This window comes from Mchenga conophoros, linkage group LG14 (genome assembly GCF_057382185.1).
Source record: "Mchenga conophoros isolate Kocher_MC1m ecotype Shallow Benthic linkage group LG14, M_conophoros_male_GT1.1, whole genome shotgun sequence".
NCBI classification, from domain to species: Eukaryota; Metazoa; Chordata; class Actinopteri; order Cichliformes; family Cichlidae; genus Mchenga; species Mchenga conophoros.
In genome coordinates this window covers 7,924,379-7,946,321 of record NC_140539.1, presented here as the reverse complement: position 1 = coordinate 7,946,321, position 21,943 = coordinate 7,924,379, and the positions used below count along the sequence as shown (strand labels likewise).

Here is a 21,943-nt window from a genome sequence, read left to right as displayed (position 1 = left end):
TTTCATGTATCTTATATTCAATATATTGTGGTGAAAAAGAAAGTACACCCTTTGTTTGTTCTATGATTTTATATATCAGGACATCTTTACCATGTTCTGAAACTATTTAAACACCACATCAGATGAATAAGAACACACGACATATTACACTGTCTCATTATTCATTCAACAAAAAAAAACTAAGCCAACATGTAGAAGCATTGTGTGAAAAACTAAGGATACATCATGATTCAGCAGCTTGTAGAACCTCGTTTAGAAACAGTAACATCCTGTATGACTTTATCAGTCTCTCACATCATTGTGGAGGAATTTCGGCCCACTCTTCTTTACAGTCGTGCTTCAGTTCATTGAGGTTTGTGATACCTTTATGCGCCGGTCTCTTAGCCATAGCATTTCAGTCAGGCTGAGGTCTGGACTTTGACTGGACCAATGCAGCACCTTGATTTCTTTCTCTTTTCAGCCATTTTTTGTAGATTTGCTGCTGAAATTAGGATCATTATCCTTTTGCATGATCCAATTTCAGCCATGCTTTAATTGTAGAACAGATGGCCTCACACAGGGCTGTAGAATACTTTGGTATCCAAGGAGTGCCCAGGTCATGTGGCTTAAAAACAAGCCCAAATCATGAAGCCTTATACAGTTGGTATAAAGTTAATATAAGGTGATTGTGCTGTGTATGGCCAGACATCTCCACTTTGGTCTCATCTGTCCAAAGGACATTGTTGCGGAAGTTTAGTTGCGAGGCTTTCTCCTGACAACCCTTCCAAATAAAAAATACTTCTCTTTCTAATTATACTGACCTGAAGTTTAAGGGTTAAAGGCCTGTAGAGTCTGAGATTTAGCTCTTGGGTTTTTTGCAGTTTCTCTGAGGATTGCTCTGTCTGACCTTGGGGTGAATTTGCTGGGACGTCCACTCCTGGGAAGATGGACAGCTGTCTTGAATGTTTTCCACTTGTGAATAATCTTTCTCGCTGCAGAATGATGGACTTCAAATAGTTTGGAGATGACCTGATAACCCTTCTCAGACTGATGAGCACCAACAATTACTCTTCTAAGATCATTTCTGATGTCTTTCCTCCACTGCATCTGTCAACACTCATGTGGATACTCGAGACCAGCAAACTACCAAAACTTCTGGTTTTATAGAGGTGCTCACACTTGCAGATGATCAGTTCTAAGCATGTGTTTGATTTGCAGGACATGCTTGCTATTTACCCTCTGAATTCCTGTGGAAACAGCAGGGGCATACTTTTTGTTAAATAAATAATGAACCAATATAACATATTCATCTGAGGTTGTATTTAAATAATTTTAGATCCCGCTAAGCATCAGATTATTTTTCTGTTATGTACTGATACAAAAACAACCTTAAAGTGGACAGAGGGGATACTTTTACTTTTTCATGACAGTATATAGCTGGATCTAGTAGATTTTTAGACATCATTTCAGTCCGAATATGTGCAAAACAAACCCCAAAAATGAGGTAACAGCTAATTACAAATGTAATAATTTAAATTATCAATTGATGTTTCTTTCTCCCACCCTAAGTCAACAAAGATCAAGAAAGGAAGCAAAGGAGACACCAGTATGCTCCAGCCCACTCTGATGGCAGCGGTCCCGGTATGGCTTAATGCACTGTCCAGCATAGTGTTAGAGAACCATTACCATTAACAATAACAGTATCACTCACTGACTCACTCGACTTGAGTCTGTATGTCAAACAATGCTGCTGGCTTGCGTTTGAGGCCTGTGCACAAGGTTTACTCATGGAATAGCAGTGATAGAGTCCAGCAGTCTTGGATCTGCTGGATCTTGGTCTGACGTAAATACATCCTACCAATGGTCAATGCTGCATTTAATCACCAGACAATGTTTGATTCCCAGGGGTCTAAGTTGAATATTTGTGGTTACCTAGTGCAGCTTGTCTTTGAAGTAAATTTGACTAATTAATCCATTTCAGCAGTAAGGACTCCGAGATGGGCTTTGCTTAAATTTTTTTTACAGTTTGTTTATTAAAGAACACCCCAAGGTAGTCAGAATATGTCAGAATTTAAGCTGCTCTAATCACGTGGACATTTTTAACATTTTACACAGTTAATGCAAAAAAACTTTAATGTGAAATTAGGTCATTTGTAGCTACAAGTTGTTTGTTTCAGTCTTTTCACTTTCCTTTTACAACACTCAACTTTTGGTTTGGTAGAAATGCTGCAGATGGCTGTTTTAAGTGAAAGAGTCCAAAAACCTACCCCCCACCCCCATTTGCTCTAAACCAAAAACCACATTTAGTAGCTACTTGGTAGATGTATGATGTGTATGAAGTGATTATTATTAAAAGGGGGAAAAAATGATGGTATATGATGGACTAAAATTCAGACTGTGGCCTGAAACATGACTTCAAACGAATCCAAGTGTTCACGCTTTTGAAGGTTCTTCTGGTTGTAGTTTTATTGTGCTTTGCTGCAGAGAGATATTCATACAAATACTCAACAAAATTTAGCACTCTGTTCAGTCGTGTTGGAGAAACAGGGTGTCTACAGGTCCAAAAGAAGTCTTAATTATATTATATTTTACTGTTAAAGTGTCTTTTAGTTTGCATTTTCCAGCTTGCAGTATCTTAATTTTCCCCCATTCTACAACCACGTCCTTATTCACAAGTTGTCACAGCGGGTAGCGCCACATGCTTGATTTGGAAGAGTTTTATGCTTGATGCTCATCCTGACACAACTCCAAAAGGATACGTGTCTCTTCCCGGGACATTCTACAAAATTCATATACTGAAATTGTGTTTTGGAGGCTGTAGTATTTTTGGAATACTTTAAAGTCCAATCCATGCTTCAATTCAGAAAGCTATAACAGCTATATCTACAGCCATAGTATGATAAATGTTATTTCTTCAAGTAGTCAATAGAAGTGGACACATACAGTTGTGGTCAGAGGTTTACATCCACTCAACATGGGCATAAAGGTCGTGGTAATTTGGGGGCTTTTAATTATTTCTTCATTGCTCTTTTTCTAGGATGGAAACTTGTACAACATGTTGCCAAATGTCTTCACTCACACATCCAAATCATTGAATTCAGATATTCTAGTCACAGGTAAATAAAATCAAGCACTTCTACATGCAGACTGCTTCTACAAACATTTGTGAAAGAACAGCTCGCTCTCAGGAGCTCAGTCAAGTCCAGCGTGGTACAGTGATAGGATACCACCTGTGTAACAAGTCCAGTTGTGACATTTTCTTGCTACTAAATGTTCGACAGTCAGCTGTAGGTGTTCCCGCTAAACACTGATTGGTGGATGTGTGATCATGTCTATATTGGGTCTGTCGGTCCCAATATAGATAGTATTTTAGTTAATCAACTCATTTGTTTGTAACCAGGTTAAAACTGTCATTTATTGAAATGTGTTGAAATATTAAATATGTTGAAATCTATGTAAAATAGTAATGGTTAGAGTATTTAGAAAATGTTTAAATTCCTTTTGCTCTTAAACTTATGAAACAGTGTGTTTTATAAGTTTAAAAGAGCATTTGCATTAAGTATCAAGTATCCTGTTTCATTGTGAATGCCTGGTGTTACAAAACAGCCCCTTCAGTGGGCCAAAATTGGAGGTCCAAAAATGACTTATAAAAGATGTCACTCCAACATCACTTTGTGCAGTGGGTTAATAACAAAGTGGAAGCAACTGGTATCAAGAATCACTCAGCCATGAAGTGGTAGGCCAAGTAAAATCACAGAGCGATGTTAGCAACAAACCTTCAAACTTCATGTGGTTTCCTAATTACCTCAAGAACGGTGTGTAGAGAGCTTCATGGAATGGGTTTTAATGTCTGAGCTGCTGCCTGCAAGTCTTATATCACCAATTACAATGCAAAGCGTTGGATGCAGTGGTGTAAAGCACGCCACCACTGTTGTCTGGAGTGACGAATTACGCCTCTCGGTCTCTCAATCCAATGAACGAGTCTGGTTTTGGTGGTTGCCAGGAGAACGGTAAAGTGTACAAGTTTGGTGGAAGGGCGATTATGGTGTGGGGTTGTTTTTCAGAAGTTGAGCTTCTCACTGAAAACCCTTTACCCCTCCACATATCTCTTATCATTGTGGCCACATAGCCAAGTCTTTATCTTGTCTCACCATAAAACGTCTCTCCAGAAGGCATCTAATCAGAATCAGAACTTTATTAATCCCAGACGGAAATGCGTGAGTGAAAGAGTGTTGTGAAATAAATTAATTTTATGCTGGCAAAGAGAAACTGCCTGTTACAATCATACATGGACAGCAATCTATGCAATCTTTTGATTCCGTGTAGAGAATTTGAGAAAAACCAAGAGAAATTCAAACTTATGCAGCCAATTCCTTTTTTCTTTTCTTTGCCTCATTAAAGATGTCTGGAAAAAGAACAGAAAAAAAAGAAAGCATTAAAAGCTCCAAATTAATATGACATTCCATAATGAGCAAATCTGTGTACATTGTGGCCTCAAAGTTCTTATCCTTTTTTTAAAAACTTTACCAGTTTGATGCCCAAGTTCACACTGTATTTACATGTAAATTGTTTTAACTGTATTATTAGGATGAAAAGTTACATTTGCTAACCTACCTGTTGTTCAAAAGTCAACAGACTGCAGACAAATTGATAAAGTGATAGTCTCGGTACTTTTCCTCCATTCAGGATTTTGTTTTCCCATATCTTGTTGTTTGACTGTGACCATTGCCAATACTGAAGACGCCTGAAAATGAATGTCATCTAACAAGCTAGTTGTATTCAATACAGGATGCACTCTTCTCTCCCTCTCACTCACATGGAGACACCCCCCCCCCCCCCCCCCACCCCCATCTCCCAGTGGTCGTAGTGTAAAGGCCAGAGGGCCCCAGTTTCTGGAACCATTCACAGCTGTAAACAGAACGTGAGAAAGCCCCATGTGGTTATCCCCACGACACGCACACACATACAAATTGTTTGCTGTGATATGACAGCAGGCGGCTGCATGGATCCTGTGTCGACTTCCTCTCTCACTGCTTCATGCACACACGTACACACACATGCACAAACCCAACAGGACCAGCTGGTTTTTATTGTTTTTTTGGTGGGAGGGGGGTTTGTTTGTGCCCTTTCCCCATTTCACCATGTCCAGCCTTTTGTCGACACTGATGTAGATGATGAAGTGCTCTTGATCTGTGGGTTTCTGTTCTCTGCACCACAGTCCCTTTGGTAATACAAATTGATACCACTTCCCATGATTGACATTGCTCTTCCTTGTACCGTCATGTTCCTAGTACCACTTCAGCCCATTTTTAGCAAAGAAGATATTTGTTGTGAATGTTGGGCTAAGGCATTTTGGGCATTGGAAAGAAGATAGTTTGAGCTGATATGACTGACAGTGGCTTAGTTACCCAGTATTAACAGAGAAACATGTGCATTCACTAGGACCTCCAAGTTTCTGGCCACCAGGCAGATTGAAATGTGATACTTCCTTTTTTTTAGTCTGTTCTTGGACTCCTGTGGAAAAATATCTGCATCCTCTGCTGCTTAATGTTCACCAGCTCATTTCTAAGTCTGTCTGTTGTTTGGTGCTCAGAAAGTACTTCAGCTGAAACTTAGTGTTAATCAGAATAGAGATGAATACAGATGCTCATTCTGGTGATTATTCTCCTGTAATGTATCAGTGAAAGCTGTTCCAAGGAAGTCCTAAATGTTTTGCTTTGTCGCTTATCTGGCATATTGTTATACTTTAAACAAAGGAGCTCAGAAGGAGCTGCTTTAGCTCACCTGGTTGAGCTGCTGCCACTGCAGGGGCCTGGGTTTGAGTCTGCTCCAATCCTGTGTGTCGTCCCCCTACCTTCCTATCCAACAAAGGCTAAATGTCAAAAAATAAATATAAAAAAAACAATCTAATGTTTAGGGCCACAGTTAGTAGTGGGTTTACCACATGGTTTTGTTTATTCCAAAGAGAGATTCCTTCTTCTGGTTTGCTTTTGTTTTGTTTGTTTTTTTAGTTTTGTAGGTCACATAGAAATTAGAAACACATTAGATATCCATTGGGGAGCCTTATAGTTATGAAACCAGAATTGAAGAGCACACGTGCATGTGTGCTTGTGTTGATCTTTTCTTTTGTTTTATAAAGTTTCTTAAATATGAGATTTGGGGGTTTTGAACACATTAGTGTTTAGTCTTTTTTAAAAACCTCCAAAGCAGGGACCATATGTCTAAGCCCACCCAACATGAAGGTTAACTCCTATTGTCGTCCTGTGACAGGGATATTGCTATCAGTGTATATGTTGGTTTAGATGTCAAACATTTCTGCACATTGATGCTGAAAAAACATGCTTAGGGTAACATTAGAACCGGTGTCATCGCATAGTCTGTCCAGCAGAGTGTGCTCCAACTTACAATGGCTGGATTCTTTTCCGTGCTTTCAAAAAAACTTTAATAAACTCTCATTGATTTATTTACCAAATGTTTCTAAGAAAAAAAAATATTGGCTTAGATATTTATATTGCGATCTTTTTGCACCATATAAACTTGCACTGGTCTCTAAAATCCAGCATTGCTCAAGTTCTGCTTCGTGCCAGAGTTCAGATACATACTACTCTTCATTGCTCTGACTCCAGTATAATCACCTTTAATAATCACCACAGCTGTAAGTTCACTTATAGATTAACTATAAAATTTACATTTCTTAACCATCATTTTAGTCTTTTCTCTGTATCTGTATCAGTCTTAACTGTTGCTCTTATTGTTACCTTTTACATAATAATGCTCTTTTTCTTTTCACCCTGTCCCGCCTCCTGACTTCAGGAGATCATGGACCGTATCTATAAGAACGTGATGACAAAGGTCGAGGAGATGAACTGTGTTCAGCGAACACTCTTCATTCTGGCATACAACTACAAACTGGAGCAGCTCGCCAAAGGATACAGCACACCACTGTGTGACAGGTATGGAGACTTATATCACCAATTACTGTTGCATTTGCAGCTTGGACTCTCAAGGAATATTTAAAAGTCATAATTTCTTCATGTATTTCCTCCTTTGTTCATCCAGACTGGTGTTCAGGAAAGTCCGCTCTCTGCTAGGAGGACGGACACGGGTGTTGCTTTCAGGTGGAGCGCCACTCTCAGCAGCCACGCAGCGTTTCATGAATGTGTGTTTCTGCTGCCCAGTGGGTCAAGGATACGGCCTGACGGAGACCTGTGGAGCTGGAACCATTAGCGAGTGTGAGCATGAATGGAAATCTTACAGTAGGCATGCCTACTGTCAGATTTGTAATGTGTGAAATTATTTTAGTTTGAAATGTGTAAAATTTCAAACCACTCACAAATTAGAAAAACGAAAACATTTTATGTCATTAATTTTTACCCCTCAGCCCTAAAAGGCTGATGATGTATTGTCATCACCCCACCTAGTGAGCGGATGGGATGGACACCCAAGTTGATGAATATGAAAATTGATCAATCGAGAGTGAGCGGATGTAATTTTTCTAGCTTATACCAAAGGTGCATCTGTTAAAAATCTCAGATGAGTTCAAATCTCTGTGACCTCAACCCATGTCAAGGTCAGAGGTCAAGTTTTCTGAAAATAACCAAGGACTTTAATATTCATACCACAGGTGTAGCTACTCAGAGTCTGAGTGTTAGCACTGCCGGTCATCAGTATTTTTAATGTGAGCTGAACACATTCAGTGTAAAATTCCTGTATCCTATTTGGCAACAATCAGTCAGATCACAGTTCCCATCTGTCTTGTGCAAATGAAAAAAATACACTCACTTGTGAGTTTATTAGCTTCAACCAGTTTAACTAATTCAGTCCAGTACAGTCCTGTTTTTTTTAACTGTTTTACACATGCTTTGATTCAGCTGTATGATCACCAAGTGTATTGGTATCATTGTGACACACTCACAGTTGTGCCTATTATTCTGCTGACCCTATTTTTATAAACGAGGCTAGACTAAACAAGGGAAATGCCTCACTACAATGGTAGTAGACTGTAGTAGCTACTGCTAGGTGTACCTAAAAATCTCAGCAAAGCTAAAGCTACAGACCTCCTTTAGTGAACATAGAGGGAGAAATAATTTTAAGGTCACATTTTACTATTGTGCTTTATGGATACCGAAATGGGCAGCGCTACTGCAGGTTACCCTGTAAATCTGCAGGGCATTTAATAAAGTCACAGACAGGACCCCCGCTTCATAAACAGCTGGAAGCGACACTCCAAACCACTGTTATGTTATGCTTAGTCTGTGTGCAGTGGAAGACAGACAAACAGAGGGACAGACACTGTTTATGTACAGTATTACACTTTATTGCTGATTTTATCATGATATGTAAGAATAAAAATGGGATATTGCCAATATTTTAGGCATCCTTAGAATTTCACAAATCACATTTTTTCAGGCAAAATTGCTAGCTTGTTGTGTTTATTTGTTTATTTAACAGGGACATTCCATATTACTGGATATCAATGTGAATATATAAGATGTAAACATGCTGGGCTTTAGTAAAGCTGCTAATTTACATCTATAGAGCCCAGGCACGTAACATAAAAATATACTTACTACCAGTTTTTTCTCAATTTTCCCATATTTTTCCAATCAAATCCTGGCACCCTCCTATTTTGTGGTTTTTCCCCATGAAATTCCCGTCAACTTCGACAGCCTGAAAGCAGAGATAAAAACAGGGGGAGAACACAAAGAGGGACAGAGGCCTTATAGCCAGGATGGGAAAATGGATAAGAGGAAAATAATTAGTAGATATACAGTGCGTGGGTTGCAGTAAACAAAAAAAGGGAGTATATTATCTGTTTTCAGCAGAGTGGTGTGGAAAAATCAACATTAGCAATAAGTCACGCTACACTGAGACCCTATCAAGTTTTTAAAAAAAAAAAAGGAAAGAGAAAAAGAAATGAATATGAAATTTTATGAGTTTTGTAAAAGAAAACAGAAGAAAGAGTGATAGTCTCCATTCCCTCATAAACATGAAGACCAAGAATGTTTCACATAACTACGGTGCCAATGTCTGTCCCAATAATCAGATATGAATTAATCTATCTGTTCCACTGCCAAAGCATTTGCGAAATGTAAGAAACCCTATCAGCCTTTCCCAGGCAGACCAGACCAACAGACCCATCAAATCCACTGTGGTCATCTGAGTCAGGAAAACACTGAGTTGCGAACACTCCTTAGGGATGGGGTTTCCATGGCGAGGGAGCAAGTCAGGTCGTGTTGCTATGGCAATAAATGTTGTGCCTTGATGCTAGTGTGCTCCCTGATATGTGCGTGTGTCTATGTGTGTTGTCTGTTCTAGTGTGGGATTACAGCACTGGGAGAGTGGGAGGACCACTGGTGTGCTGTGAGATCAAGCTTAAAGACTGGGTGGAGGGTGAGTGAGACTGGGAGAGGCACTACGCACATATACACACACATTTTATGATGGTATAAACACAGTCATTTGCATTCATATTCAAAAAAACATCAGTCTGCATGTTTTGTTTCTTTATGGGTCATCTTTTACACACATACGCACTTGATCCAACACTTTCTTTCACATTTCCCTGCCTGGTGGGACTTTGAGCATTGCTCTGTAACCTTGTAAGGACAGCACTGGTCTCTCCACTTTTTACGTAAGGAATCATAACTCACTTTCATTGCACTCTGTTGAAGTTTTGATACTTATCGAGTTGAGTTTATTCCTTGCAGAGTAAAAATAGAATTTTAAGTAAACATACCATCTGATTTTTGGGGGTTTTTTGTTTCTCAGCAGTGTTATGATGTAGCAGATTCAGTCCAATAAATGTTTTTTCATTTCTAATCTGCTGATGCTTTTAGGTGGGTACCGTAGCACTGACAAGCCTTATCCCAGGGGAGAGATTCTCATTGGTGGGCCCAACGTAACGATGGGATACTACAAGAAGGATGCGAAAAACCAAGAGGACTTCTTTGTAGACGAGAACGGCCAGCGTTGGTTCAGTACAGGCGACATTGGAGAGTTTCAGGAAGACGGCTGTCTCAAGATCATTGGTGAGGAGGCATGAGGAGGTGTGTGTGTGGGTGGAGTGTGTAGAACGAGAAGGTCTTATCCTGGTTTTTATCGTCACTAAGTCTGAAGCTCACATTCTCATGCTGTTGCCCATGTTGTGACTCTCATGCTTGGTCTTGTTCCAGACAACCTTTCATCTCCACTTGCCATTTTTTAGTGTGTCAGAAAAGCTTTTAACAAATCACATTTTACTTCGCATCCTAGTATGATTTCACGTTTCTGTTTACTTCAGTGAGCCAGCCCCAGCCCCCTACTTTCCTCTTTTATCAAGATGTTCAGATGCAAGATGTTCATTTTGTTCAGATGCACACAGCTGAGTAGAAAATGCATCCTTCTATCTCACTTCCTCCTTTCTTTTTAAGATATATCCACATATATGCATGGACATACACACTTTTTACAGGCTGCTCCCTTTGCTGTGTTTCCAGATCGTAAGAAAGACTTGGTGAAGCTGCAGGCAGGAGAGTACGTTTCCCTGGGAAAGGTGGAGGCCATGCTGAAGAACTGCCCTCTGATCGATAACATCTGTGCCTATGCCAACAGGTGTGTGAGGAGTGGGGCAGTGAAATATTCATAAGAGTAGTTTACAGATCCACTGAAACCTTTATTATCTCTGTGGATCCTGTTCTTTTAGATCGTCGTATTGGTTTGACTTTTAATTATAAAATAGACCTCTCGCATTAGCTTCTTTCCATAATCTATAATTGTGAACATACCACGGCAGACCTAATGACATTTTCATGCTTTTCAGCATTAACTTTTTATTAACTCGCACGGTTGCTGTTTACACACTGCTTGGCTGAAGCTTTGCAACTCCCAGCTACACACTAACAACAACAGCATCTTTTCATTAACTCCAGTTGCTGCTATAAACACCCTCAGTCAGCCGCAGCTTTCCAGCTCACAGCCCGACTCACATCATCAAGAACAACCACTCTCAGGACCCTCTGGCACAGATACAGATGAGGACAGAATTATTAGTTCCTCTATGAAAGTTTCTTTTTTTAAAAGAGTATTTCCCAAGTTCCAGTTAGAAGAACAAGGAATTTCTTACGCAGCCTTTCCAAACATCCTGGTTTTATTTTGTGTGCTTACAAGCAAAATTATTTTACAAAAACTACCAAGGTCAAAATTATTGATGCTAATAGTTAATTATGTGTTCTTTATGCTATATAATAGCCTGCAGTCTTTTGTTGTAGTTTTCAGTAAGTCAAACTCGTGTCCTGAACAATCCCAGCCCATTCTTCTTTGGAGAATCTCTCAAGCCCCTCCAGATTCGTACGCCTCTCCCTTCTTTCTCTAAATATAAGCAGCATCTCTGTGGCCAAAGAGCTTTACTTTCACTTCATCTGACCAAAGGACGTGCTTCTAGTATGCAGGTTTCCTTAGCATATTTCAGTCTGTCTTTCTGCAGAAGTTTTTTCTTTTAGCATTAAAAGTTTAAGCACATCATTGCACAGCACTAGTTTGTTCTGTGGTTCAAAAAAGGGTTCAGGGCACTAATAATAATAATAATAACAACTTTATTGATACTAATTTAATAATAATTGGTCATTTTTGTTTTTTCTTAAATGAGTCTGTTATTGTGTGCAAACAGAAATAATTGACATGTTATAAAGAAAACTGGTATGCTAAGAAATGTTACATTAAAAATGTTTTGCTCTGTTTAAAAAACAACAACAACACTAAATTCTGACAAAAACTTTAAATTTAATTGGTGGGTAATAATTGTGTCCTCATCTGTATGAATGTTACTTTGACATATCGACCCACCTTAACAAACTGAGGCTGTCAAAGCAAACCCTTCATGCCAAAGGCACTCCCCAATGACAGCAGTCCCACCCAGCAGGATGCAATTTGCTCAGGAATGGCTTGAGGGAACACAAAAAATAGCCAAAGTTGTTACCATGTCTCAGTCTTATTCATTAACAGCAGATGTACCAAAAAAAAAAATCCATTCTGCTGAAGCTGCAGTCCACAGGACACCCACAGGCCCACATCTGTGGCCTAAAGGCTCTAAATTGGTTGTAAGGTATAAGGGTGAGCATGAATATCTGTGTTAGCTATGTGATGGACGAATAACTAGCAAATGACAAGCAGAAGAAGATGAATGGACCATTTATTAAAGTTTTGGTTGTCTGGTGATCTGCGGTGCAATATTTTTCTGATTAAGCTCCATGTATCTGCCCTGCACGAGATAACAAACAGGCAGAGTGAATTAAGCTCAGATAACAACAAATCTGTTTTTCATTATTCGGTAGGAATAAAAACCTTCATTTTGTACCCTAAAAGTGGCAGGCCCTCCTGCTCTGTGTGTTTCCACAGATTCACGAAAACATTTTGTTTTTCTGATTCAGAACCTGGATCTGTTTCTGCAGCCTGAAATATTTATTCAGTTCTGGGTCACAGTGCAGCTGTTTGTCAAGCGATTTGAAGCATGCAATCTGTTCACACTCTCTCAAGCATGTAGTTTTTCCATCTCCTTACAAGGCTAAATATGCCACTCACTGACGAAAAGATTGCAAAGATTGCTCACTCTGGTGCTCCATTACCTTATTCGGCCCAGCGTCCACATCCTGAAGACCAGTTTAAGCTAATAATTGTTCTGTTTTTCTTTCTCTTTGACTCGTCTTCCTGCTCTGCAGTGACGAGACGTACGTGATTGGCTTTGTGGTGCCCAATCAGAAGCACCTGTTGGCTCTGGTTGACCAGTACGGTATCCGAGGGTCATGGGAGGAGCTGTGCAACAGCAAAGCCGTGGAGGAGCTCGTCCTCAGGGTCATTACTGAGGCCGCACTGGCAGGTGAGAAAGTCAGAGAAGGGGTTAAGCTTCATCTCAGAGCTGCAGACACAAGCTAGGTTTTACCAAGTTCATGTTTCTTCTTCCTTTGTAGCCCAGCTAGAACGCTTTGAGATCCCCCGCAAGATCCGGCTGAGCCCAGAACCGTGGACACCTGAGACAGGATTAGTGACTGATGCGTTCAAGCTCAAACGCAAGGAGCTGAAAACACATTACCAGGATGACATAGAGAGAATGTATGGTGGAAAATGACAGCCAGGACCAGCACAGACCTGAGACCAGAACAATACTTAACTCTGAAACACTCCCACACCCCCAACTCCCATCCTTTAGTCTGCAGTGAAAGAGCCACAGCAACATAAATCTGTGCTAAATCTTGTGGTTTCAAGGACCTCACAGAAACACAGATAAACCAGTTTTACAGAGGAAGCAGATTTTACTTGAATTTGTTGCAAAAGACGGGCTGAGAAGGTCTTTGTAAGAAAACATCCCTTGTGCCCTTTTTTTCCATCCAGGTGTGTGACCCTATTCCAGAGGACTTTATTGTTCCAGATGTGAGTTATGAAACAGAGCATGTGTAAGCTGGTGTTGTCTGTTGAACTCTTGTCTGAGTTGCCACAGCAGAAGCTCAGGTCGCTTGTAGCCTCGGTGCCTTTTACTCACCTGTCTCGAATTATGTGTCAAAATCAGTTCATTTTGATCTTCTTCTAAAACTTTAACTTCAAATTTCTAATTTCCTGCAGGTCAGGAGATGGTTAATTTTCTTTTCTTGTCTTTAACTTGTTTAGTGTTCTGTCAGTGGTTTATTTTGCCTCCCTCCCACAGTCAGACTGTGACTCCCACGCTCGTGGGGCGTCTCTCCCATCAGCACACTATGAAACTAAAAGCACAAAGTCATTTGAGTGCAATGAAACAGGTTGGTAATCAAAGATAAATCCTGTTATGTGATCTGATGATTTTTATGTTTCGACAATGATTTTAGTTTCAGAAAATTACCAAATTGTGACTAATAGGTCTTTTAAAACACTGAAGAAAAAGAAACAAAAGTGCATGTTTAGACATTCACTACAGTGATACAGTACACTTTTCAGTGGGTACTCCTTGTATTACAGATGAAATGACTGTGTAATCATTGTAGTATTGATAAATCATAATGCAATATGAAAATAGATTGCATCTGCTCCAGTAAGGCAGTTGATTACAGAGAGGATCTAAATAAAACTTTATCAGTGTGTGTGTGTGTGTGTGTGTGGGCTGGAGAACAAGCACATTTATGGAAGTCTGACTTTGTCTACCTTGCAGTCATTCTCTTTAAAGTTGTGTCATACGTGTTGTCTTTTGAATGGCCAAGTGTGTAGCTTCGCGTACACAACCCTCACAGCCTTTTGCCTTTTTTGTCAATCTTGGCTGATCGGATGTTCCTCCTTATTCACACATTTCCATCACTGAAGCAAATGTGTCGGCTGTGTTTAAACTGAAGTTATATGATCAAAAACCAGGTTTGTAACTCGCTGCACTCCTTTGCTGCAGTGAGAACCTGCCTTGGTGAATGACACAACTGGATGAATGCGCCAGATACACGTGAGCTAATCTGATGATGCGATGGCTCTGTTGTGCAAACACAATATTTCCCTTTATGGAAACAGAAGTGATAGTGTAGGGCTGTTTTAGGTTATTTTCTATTCTACTCTTAGAATAGTTGCCTTGTATAATTTTGGGCAACACCTCTACATGTTTTAATTCACATGTTTTCTGTCCCATTGGCACAGTTGGATAAAATCAAGCACCTAGCCACGCAGTCTGCTTTTACAAGCATCTGTGGGAAAATGGGCCATTCTGAAGAGTTCAGCCGAGATATTCCAGAATCAGCTGTAAGTGGTATTACTACAGAGTGGAAGCACTTAGGCAGGACAGGAACCTAAGCCTTCTGTGGCATTAACATCAGAACAAAAACTGTGAGCTTCATGGTGTGTATGTGGTCCTCTACTTTGCCTATATCGTGTACATCATTTGAATATCTTTGTTAAAGTATTCCCTTAGGCTCCTCAGGGCTCCTCTTTCATTCCCTCAGTTTATATTTTACACAAGAACAGTACCAACATTTAGCGAGAGACTTTGGACCCAGCATTCAAAATCTTAAAAGACTGTGCCTACCTTTTCCCTAAAGTGAAGTGTTTGTTTTTGTGTGTATTTTGCAGCTCAGGGCCACTGGACCTTGAGTAGCCTGCCAAATAATCAACCTGTCAGGTGCAATTTAAAGTGTGTGCTAGAACGGGAACTAGTTGAGGCATCATGTGTCTTCCCACCTTTATTCCAAAATCACGTTAGAGAACTAGACCAAACCTTTTATGTAGGGCTTTGTTGTCTGTTGTTGTCTTTCTATACCGAGGTTGCAAGTGTAAGAATATGTCATTTTTATTATTCCTTCTTTTATTATTATATAACAAAGTCTTCCATGATTGCATTTGGTGAAAAGGGCACATGTGCTGTACGCCCACCTACATGAATATTTGTGATTCACTGGCTTGCCTGTTTGAACACTGTAACACATCGCCCAGCCTAGTGATGAAAATTATTTATTCATAATTTGCCTTCTCCAATGAAGTAAATAAAGATTTATTTTAGTCTCCTTGTAAGTGCGTTTTATTTCCGCTATGGTCACCAAGTCTGACTAATTAAATTGAAAGTATTAAGCACTATCATTCTTTTGTAATGAGCACATTGGCCTTACTGGGTGTGGGGGTGATGCCTGTGTCACCAGACAACAGAGAAATGATGACATTTATTTTTGCCTGAACGTCAGCTACAGAGTGAAATCAGCCTCCACTGATTCAATAATGCTAATGATTAATTGGAACTAAATTCAATTCAACCATTAATGCTCAGCAGTCATTGGATTTTTGAGGAGTCACTTTGGAGTGTTTGCAAACTGATCCTTGGCTGTGTCTGGTGAAATCTCCTTTGGATGCCACGTTTTTAAAACAAATGAAGGCGCCCTTGAAATTAAATGACACAAACAGTCAGCAGGTCAGTCACATCACATGGAAGATAAAACTGCAAGGGGACCTTCATGATCTTTAACATCTATGTTAGCTTTGCTTTCTGGAGGGTCAGGCCTTTTATCTGAGCCCTATTTATTTTTGTTACTTTGAACATAGTAATTTTAATAGAATTTTACAGAAAGGGAGTTAAGCAGAATGAACTCTACTATGCGAAAGAGTCTCCCTCCATTTCTTCATGTTTTGCCAGATGTGCTTAGAATTTATTAAAAAAAAAAAAAAAGGTCTTGAGCAAAAGTTCTCCAGCTTTCTGAGGGCCTTTCAACTTTTTTCGTTGGACATTGGCTGCTTTTCAATCATTTTCAGTTCAGTCCTTGTACCTTGCACCAATAAGGTAATTTCCAGAGCTGTTAGCTAAAAAAAAATCTGACACATTGCTACATGGTGTGCAGTGTGTCCTGAAAAAGTTTGAGAAAACCGTTAAAGTGAGGACAAATGAAGTGACAGGTCTAAAAAAAGATGTTAAAAGTATCTGAAAGTTATGTTATCAATAGAAAAAATCCATCAAGTATCTAACAATGGGCCTGAGAGCACCTGCCTCTTTAGTGTGATAAATCTGCGCTGAAATCTTTTTAGAAATGATGTCAGTGGAAGAGTGACTCAGTGACTGGCAACGGCTTCAGCATGGGAATGATCCCAAACTGCCAATGCAATAAAAGCATACCAAAGCCCAGAGTGGAACACTATCAGCCGGTACAGCCCTCCTCAGAGCCCGGACCTCAGCATCACTGAACCAGTGTGGGATCCTCTTGGGATCAAGATGTCTGTCAAGAAGCCTTGACACTATTCCTGCTGATTACTCAAATAAATTACAGAAAGCTGAAGTTAGTTCAGGCTGTGTTGAAGAACTAAGGTGTTTTTCAACTGTACCATTGTTCTGTGTTTTACCAGCAGTTGTTATGAAATGGCTAAAATATCTGTAGAACTCAAAACTAGTCTTTGCTCCATGCCATAATCATGGTTATTTCTCGTATAAAGTTGCCCATTTGAACATCACGTTCTGTGCAGATTAACGTGCTTTTAGAGCTGGCCTCAAGTGACCACTTGAAAAACTGCAATTTTTGGCATTTTATCAAAACCTTTAATTTTCAACCCCAGCTTTTAAATATCTTGGGAATCTCACATGAATCTGCAGCGCTTCTCTGCCTTATAACAACTCATAATAACCTAATGCTCTTGGCTCTCTTTCATACATGATACATAAAGTAGAGCTATTTCCTTTAAGTGGCTGGTGGAGACCAAAGAAGAGACCAAAGAGCCAGTCAGTATTAGAGTTACACTATCAAAATGATCAGATACAAAACTCCAAACTAACAGCTCTATTGCTGCATACTGCAATAACTGCTGAAGGTGTAAAAATAGTGCTTTGCTAATACACTGATATTTTATACTTATAGTCTTCTTCTGCTACATAAAAACTGTTACTGCACTTGAGTATTAACTTTTTATTTATTTATTTACATATATGTTTAAGGTTACTCCTGGATTTTGAAGAGAACATTTGATATCTAAAACAACAGACAGAAAATGTGTTGGTCTTCTGAAGTGCATTTACATTTCAACCCTCTATCATCGGCTAAAATGGTTTTCCTTCTCAGCCTCTCTGATTATCTCATTTTAAACCAGGTCCAACAGGTGGAAATTATGCTAGAACAACAACAGAAGAACAGAACAAAGTCTGCAGCAGAACTTCCATGAGTTCCATGAGGTGAACCACTAGATTGAAATCAGTTAGTGGCTCCTTTAACAGCTAGGACACTAAAATACTTCTGATTGTAAGACTGTCATGCTAACAGCACTGATAAACTTTTATTTGGGATGGATTTTTTGATTATTTTATTGTTACACTGATACTTCTGCTGGAGATTCAAAAGACCACTGTCAGACTAGAGTTCTCAGAATATTTGTCAGCACAGATGTGTTGGAAATGAAGTCCCTACATTATTCAAACACATCTTTAAAATTTTATCCATAGACCTCAGGCTCATTTGCAAGGAAATGGAAAACAGTTTTTGCCTCGGAATGGTCCAGAAGATTGATGGAAAAATAGAGTGGTCCGATAAGATATAGACTCTAATAGACTTTGACAGCAGAGAGTGTGAGCAGTGACTCCAGGATTAATTCACTTTTCATCAGCTGCTTCTAAACAGTTGCAGTCTATAAGTATTTTTCCATTACGCCCTCCCAGGGGCCACTTTCTCCTGGACTCTGGAGATGTGATGTAATTCTTCATAAGATCTAAAGTACTCATGAGCATGTGGTAGTTTCATAAGAATCCTCCAGAGGTGTGAAGAATATTCAGAGATGTACTTTACTTCATTTTTTTTAAACACAAGATTCTCCCTCAAGGGTTCCATATACAGAGGGCTCATCTTACAATCAGTCCCCGTCATGTGACTCACGATGACGCTCCAGGGAAAGGGTATAAATAACTTCTAACTTTTAGTAGTTCTGCCAAACTCCAGAAGAGCTGCAAGAAGACACAAGTGGTAAAAAGGTCCACATGAGACACCGCTCTTCAGTTTGGTGAGTTTACAAATCCTGACACTTTTCTTAATGTTTAGTTTGAGACTAAATCTGTTTTTGACTGCTGGTAACTTTTGCTCAACTTTAGGGAAATGCACAAAAACCTTAATTAAAATATAGTAAATGAGCAAAATGTTGAAAGCAAACAAACAAAAAACCCTTAAAACTATATTTTTAAGCAATCAGTGCATGAATAGAAGAGGGTAGCAATTAGCGTTTTCTAAATCGCCTATAGCTGTGATTGATTATCAGTCTCTCAGTGTTGGCCCCGGTTCAGACTGGCGACCTGTATCGGTACCTCGCCTCTTGCCCCAGGACACTGGAGTTAAAAAAAATAAAAGAGAGAAAAGGATAGAATTTTTTTTAACAGTTACATATGTTAAAGATGGAGATAAACTCGTGAAAGATATTTTAATTGTAAAATTTTAAAAACTATTTATGGGGGGGGGGGGGGGGGGGCACTCTTTAGAAACTTTGTCTTGTGCGTAAAACACGCGCGTATGGCGTGCGTCAAGTGTACAGAAAGTCTTATATTTATGGATGGAAATCTTTTTTTTTTTTAGGTCCCCTATACAAAAGTTGCACTTAAAAATGGAGCACTCGGAAAACTCCACAGCTTCACCAAAACGCCTCGTCCTGCACGCGCAGAGCACCGGAGAAGACAAAAGCGACGGGAACGCGTACCTCTACATACTGATAGTCATGTCTTTCTACGGAGTCTTCCTCTGTGCTATAATGCTAGGCTACTTCCGCTCCAAGAGGAGGGAGAAAAGAAGGGTGAACATATTCACGCGCCTGGTGCACGAGGAGGAACAGCGGGAGTGGGGTGCACTGCCAAAGAAGCACAGCCTGAGCTGCCCCGCTGCGGCCTCGGGACTGCGCTCGATGCAGGTGTCCCTGCCTTTCTACAACAACCACGGCGGCCACTTTGGGAATCTTCATTATGAAAGCGCGCTGGCGTGCGTGCTGTGCACGGAGCAGAGCAGCATCAGTTCCCTGTGCTCCTCCGCGGACACGCGCCTCACCATAGAAGAGGAGTCCGACAGCGGCACGGCGGAGGGACCGGCGGAGGGACCGGAGGAGAGCGCGAAGCCAGGAACCGAGAACAGCGGGGATGATTCAGGCTGAACCTCCCCCATTCCAAAAGAGAAGAAACATCACCATGAGAGAAGATCAGGATGTCCTCTGACGTCTTACTATCAGAGGAGCCTTAAACAGCCCAACATCAACTACCCAAGCCACCATTATTCATGATATGAGTAAGGGACTGGGAACTGTCAAAGAAGTCTGAGTGTGAAATGTTTTAGATTTTGCTCTCAGACCACTTAGAGGGTGTCACGGCTATGAGTGAGTGCCCAGCGGCAGCATGAACCCACACACAGACACCACATTAGGCCACATATTTAAATGTATATCTGCTTTTATTTAAAACTACAAGCTGAGATTCAGATGTCATTTTACATGTTATATGTTGGAAGAACTTCCAAGTGGTGAATTCTGTTCATGTCAAACTCAGATATCCTCAATACAAGTAAATCAGAGTATTTGCTCATATATTCTATGATTTTACTGTATATTCATGATTTTTTTTTCTTCACTTTGTGGTGACGCCTCCCTGCTGGAGCTCCCCACCCTCTCTTCTGACGCCACACTGAGCTCCACTGCACTGGTTTGGGCTGATGACTCACCCTGCTGCAGGGGGATGAGTGGAAGACAGATGACTTTTCTTGTGGGGAAAATATTTTGTCTGAAACTGAACCTGGCTTCTTTCTGGCCCACCCAACCCTAAGTTTGGGGGGGGGGGGGGGGGGTGTTTTGTTTTTTAAGTATACCTGGAACCCACTTGAAAAATAGTGAAAGCTCTGATGTAATTGTAGCTTTGTACACAATCTTTGAGTTAGGTTTACTTGATGACACCACTGCACTGTACATATGGTTTGCATTTGTCACACTGTAAGGCTTAATTTAAAATTGAATCTTTGTAGTGGTACAGAAAGAATAAATGCTTTTGAACCCAACACAAGCTTCAGGTCTTTTTTTCTTGCACTGTAATGATTCACCAATGGAGGGCAGTGTTGTAGTTGTTGCTCCTAACAAATAAGGATGATGGAGATGAAATGAGGAGAAATACTCACTATTTTTAGAAAGCCTTGATTAATATTAGAATAATGCAAAATAGGGCTGATAATAAGTGTATTGTTGCCTCTGAAGCTCATCTCCTTTGCACATATCCTTAGTTAAACCTCCACAGTTCTGAAAAAAACACAGCAGGGGTTATCACAGTAAACACAATTCTGCTTCTTAGTTTAAACACAGACCATGCCCAAACCTTTACCGTCAGCTAACTAACAAGCCTTAATCCATTTGTTTCCTTATTTATTGTTAATATTTTTTTATTGTTGTGGGGGTTTAAGGTCATAGCAGACCACCTGAGGGATCGCAGACAGCATCTGTAGACCCATCAGCCTCCATTATCGTGTGGTGATTTGACACGGAGCACTAGCAGACAGCAGCAATGATTCACCAAGGTTTTCCTCTGAAGGGGAAAAGATGTCAAGTTTTTAGTTTGCTCTTATGTGAGTGTGTGTGTGTCTTTTTTTCCTCCACCGCATCATCAACCCTGTCCACCAGCATAACACACGCACACAAACATGGGCTATCAGCAGCGCTGCAGGCTCACAGCTGCAATGACAACTCATCACACCAACATTAGCACCAACAAAGGCCACGGGGAATACAAGTAAAGACTTTATGACGTATATGTATTGACACTGTATCAGCCCTGATAGGCCCACAAGGTGTCTGGCAAGGGTCTGGGTTTGTCTTCTTTGTTTATCTGGCATGCTCAATTTAACACCATTGTAAATACATTTCAGTGAACTGAAAGGCAGGAAGTCAGCTACACTAAATATTTGGTTTTATGGATTTATGAGTTTTTATGGTCTTCAGCCTCATCCCGGGAGATTAGACATTTAGTTCTTATCAAGAGAAGTACCCACTCCCCTGAAAGTTCTCATGTGAATCAAAGCAGACCCAATGCAAATGTCAGTGTGATCCAAGTTTATTACCAACATAAAAACTGAAACACTTGACTTCATAAGTATTCAGCACCACCAACACTGTTTAGTGAATGCTTATGCTTGGGACCTAAACATGATATTTAGACTACTGGCACAGAGCCTTGAGCTTTTGCTTTGACCTTCTTTTATAAAATCCCAACCAGTGAAGCACTCACAGAGTATCCAGTCTCAGCCTCAGAGGTCAGGAATTGTTTCAGATTTATGCTTTGGTAGTGTGGCTTTCTTTTGTTTTCTTTGTTTTAAATTATTTTTGTCTAGCACAGTAATTGGTATTTAGCCATAGCATCAGCACAAATAAAGCCCATATGGATGATTAACACTTTCAATGTCTCCTCAACATTGAACAGCTTGATTCTCATGAGAAATTTATGCTTGCTTGAGGATGTAGATATGCTTATAGCTACCTGTATTATTTACTTTATGCTAAACATACAATAACAAACATCAGG

The 21,943-nt window shown here is 40.1% G+C and overlaps 2 protein-coding genes across 2 annotated transcripts in view; both read left to right on the top strand.

Moving 5' to 3' along the window:
• The window catches only part of acsl3a (acyl-CoA synthetase long chain family member 3a), a 41,641-nt gene extending 26,183 nt beyond the window's left edge, over positions 1 to 15,458 (top strand). The window contains exons 8-15 of the mRNA XM_085245016.1: positions 1,549 to 1,620; positions 6,793 to 6,932; positions 7,039 to 7,211; positions 9,298 to 9,372; positions 9,819 to 10,010; positions 10,458 to 10,572; positions 12,675 to 12,832; positions 12,924 to 15,458. Of these exons, the coding sequence (XP_085101142.1) occupies positions 1,549 to 1,620; positions 6,793 to 6,932; positions 7,039 to 7,211; positions 9,298 to 9,372; positions 9,819 to 10,010; positions 10,458 to 10,572; positions 12,675 to 12,832; positions 12,924 to 13,081 (1,083 nt within the window). The 3' untranslated portion in view covers positions 13,082 to 15,458. The remainder of the gene's footprint in view (positions 1 to 1,548; positions 1,621 to 6,792; positions 6,933 to 7,038; positions 7,212 to 9,297; positions 9,373 to 9,818; positions 10,011 to 10,457; positions 10,573 to 12,674; positions 12,833 to 12,923) is intronic.
• Positions 15,459 to 18,353: 2,895 nt separating this feature from the next.
• On the top strand, positions 18,354 to 20,437 carry kcne4 (potassium voltage-gated channel, Isk-related family, member 4). Its single transcript, XM_085244663.1, has 2 exons — positions 18,354 to 18,414; positions 18,978 to 20,437. Exons 1-2 carry the CDS (start codon positions 18,392 to 18,394, stop codon positions 19,540 to 19,542), a joined length of 588 nt encoding a protein of 195 aa, XP_085100789.1. The 5' UTR covers positions 18,354 to 18,391; the 3' UTR covers positions 19,543 to 20,437.
• Positions 20,438 to 21,943: the final 1,506 nt, after the last annotated feature.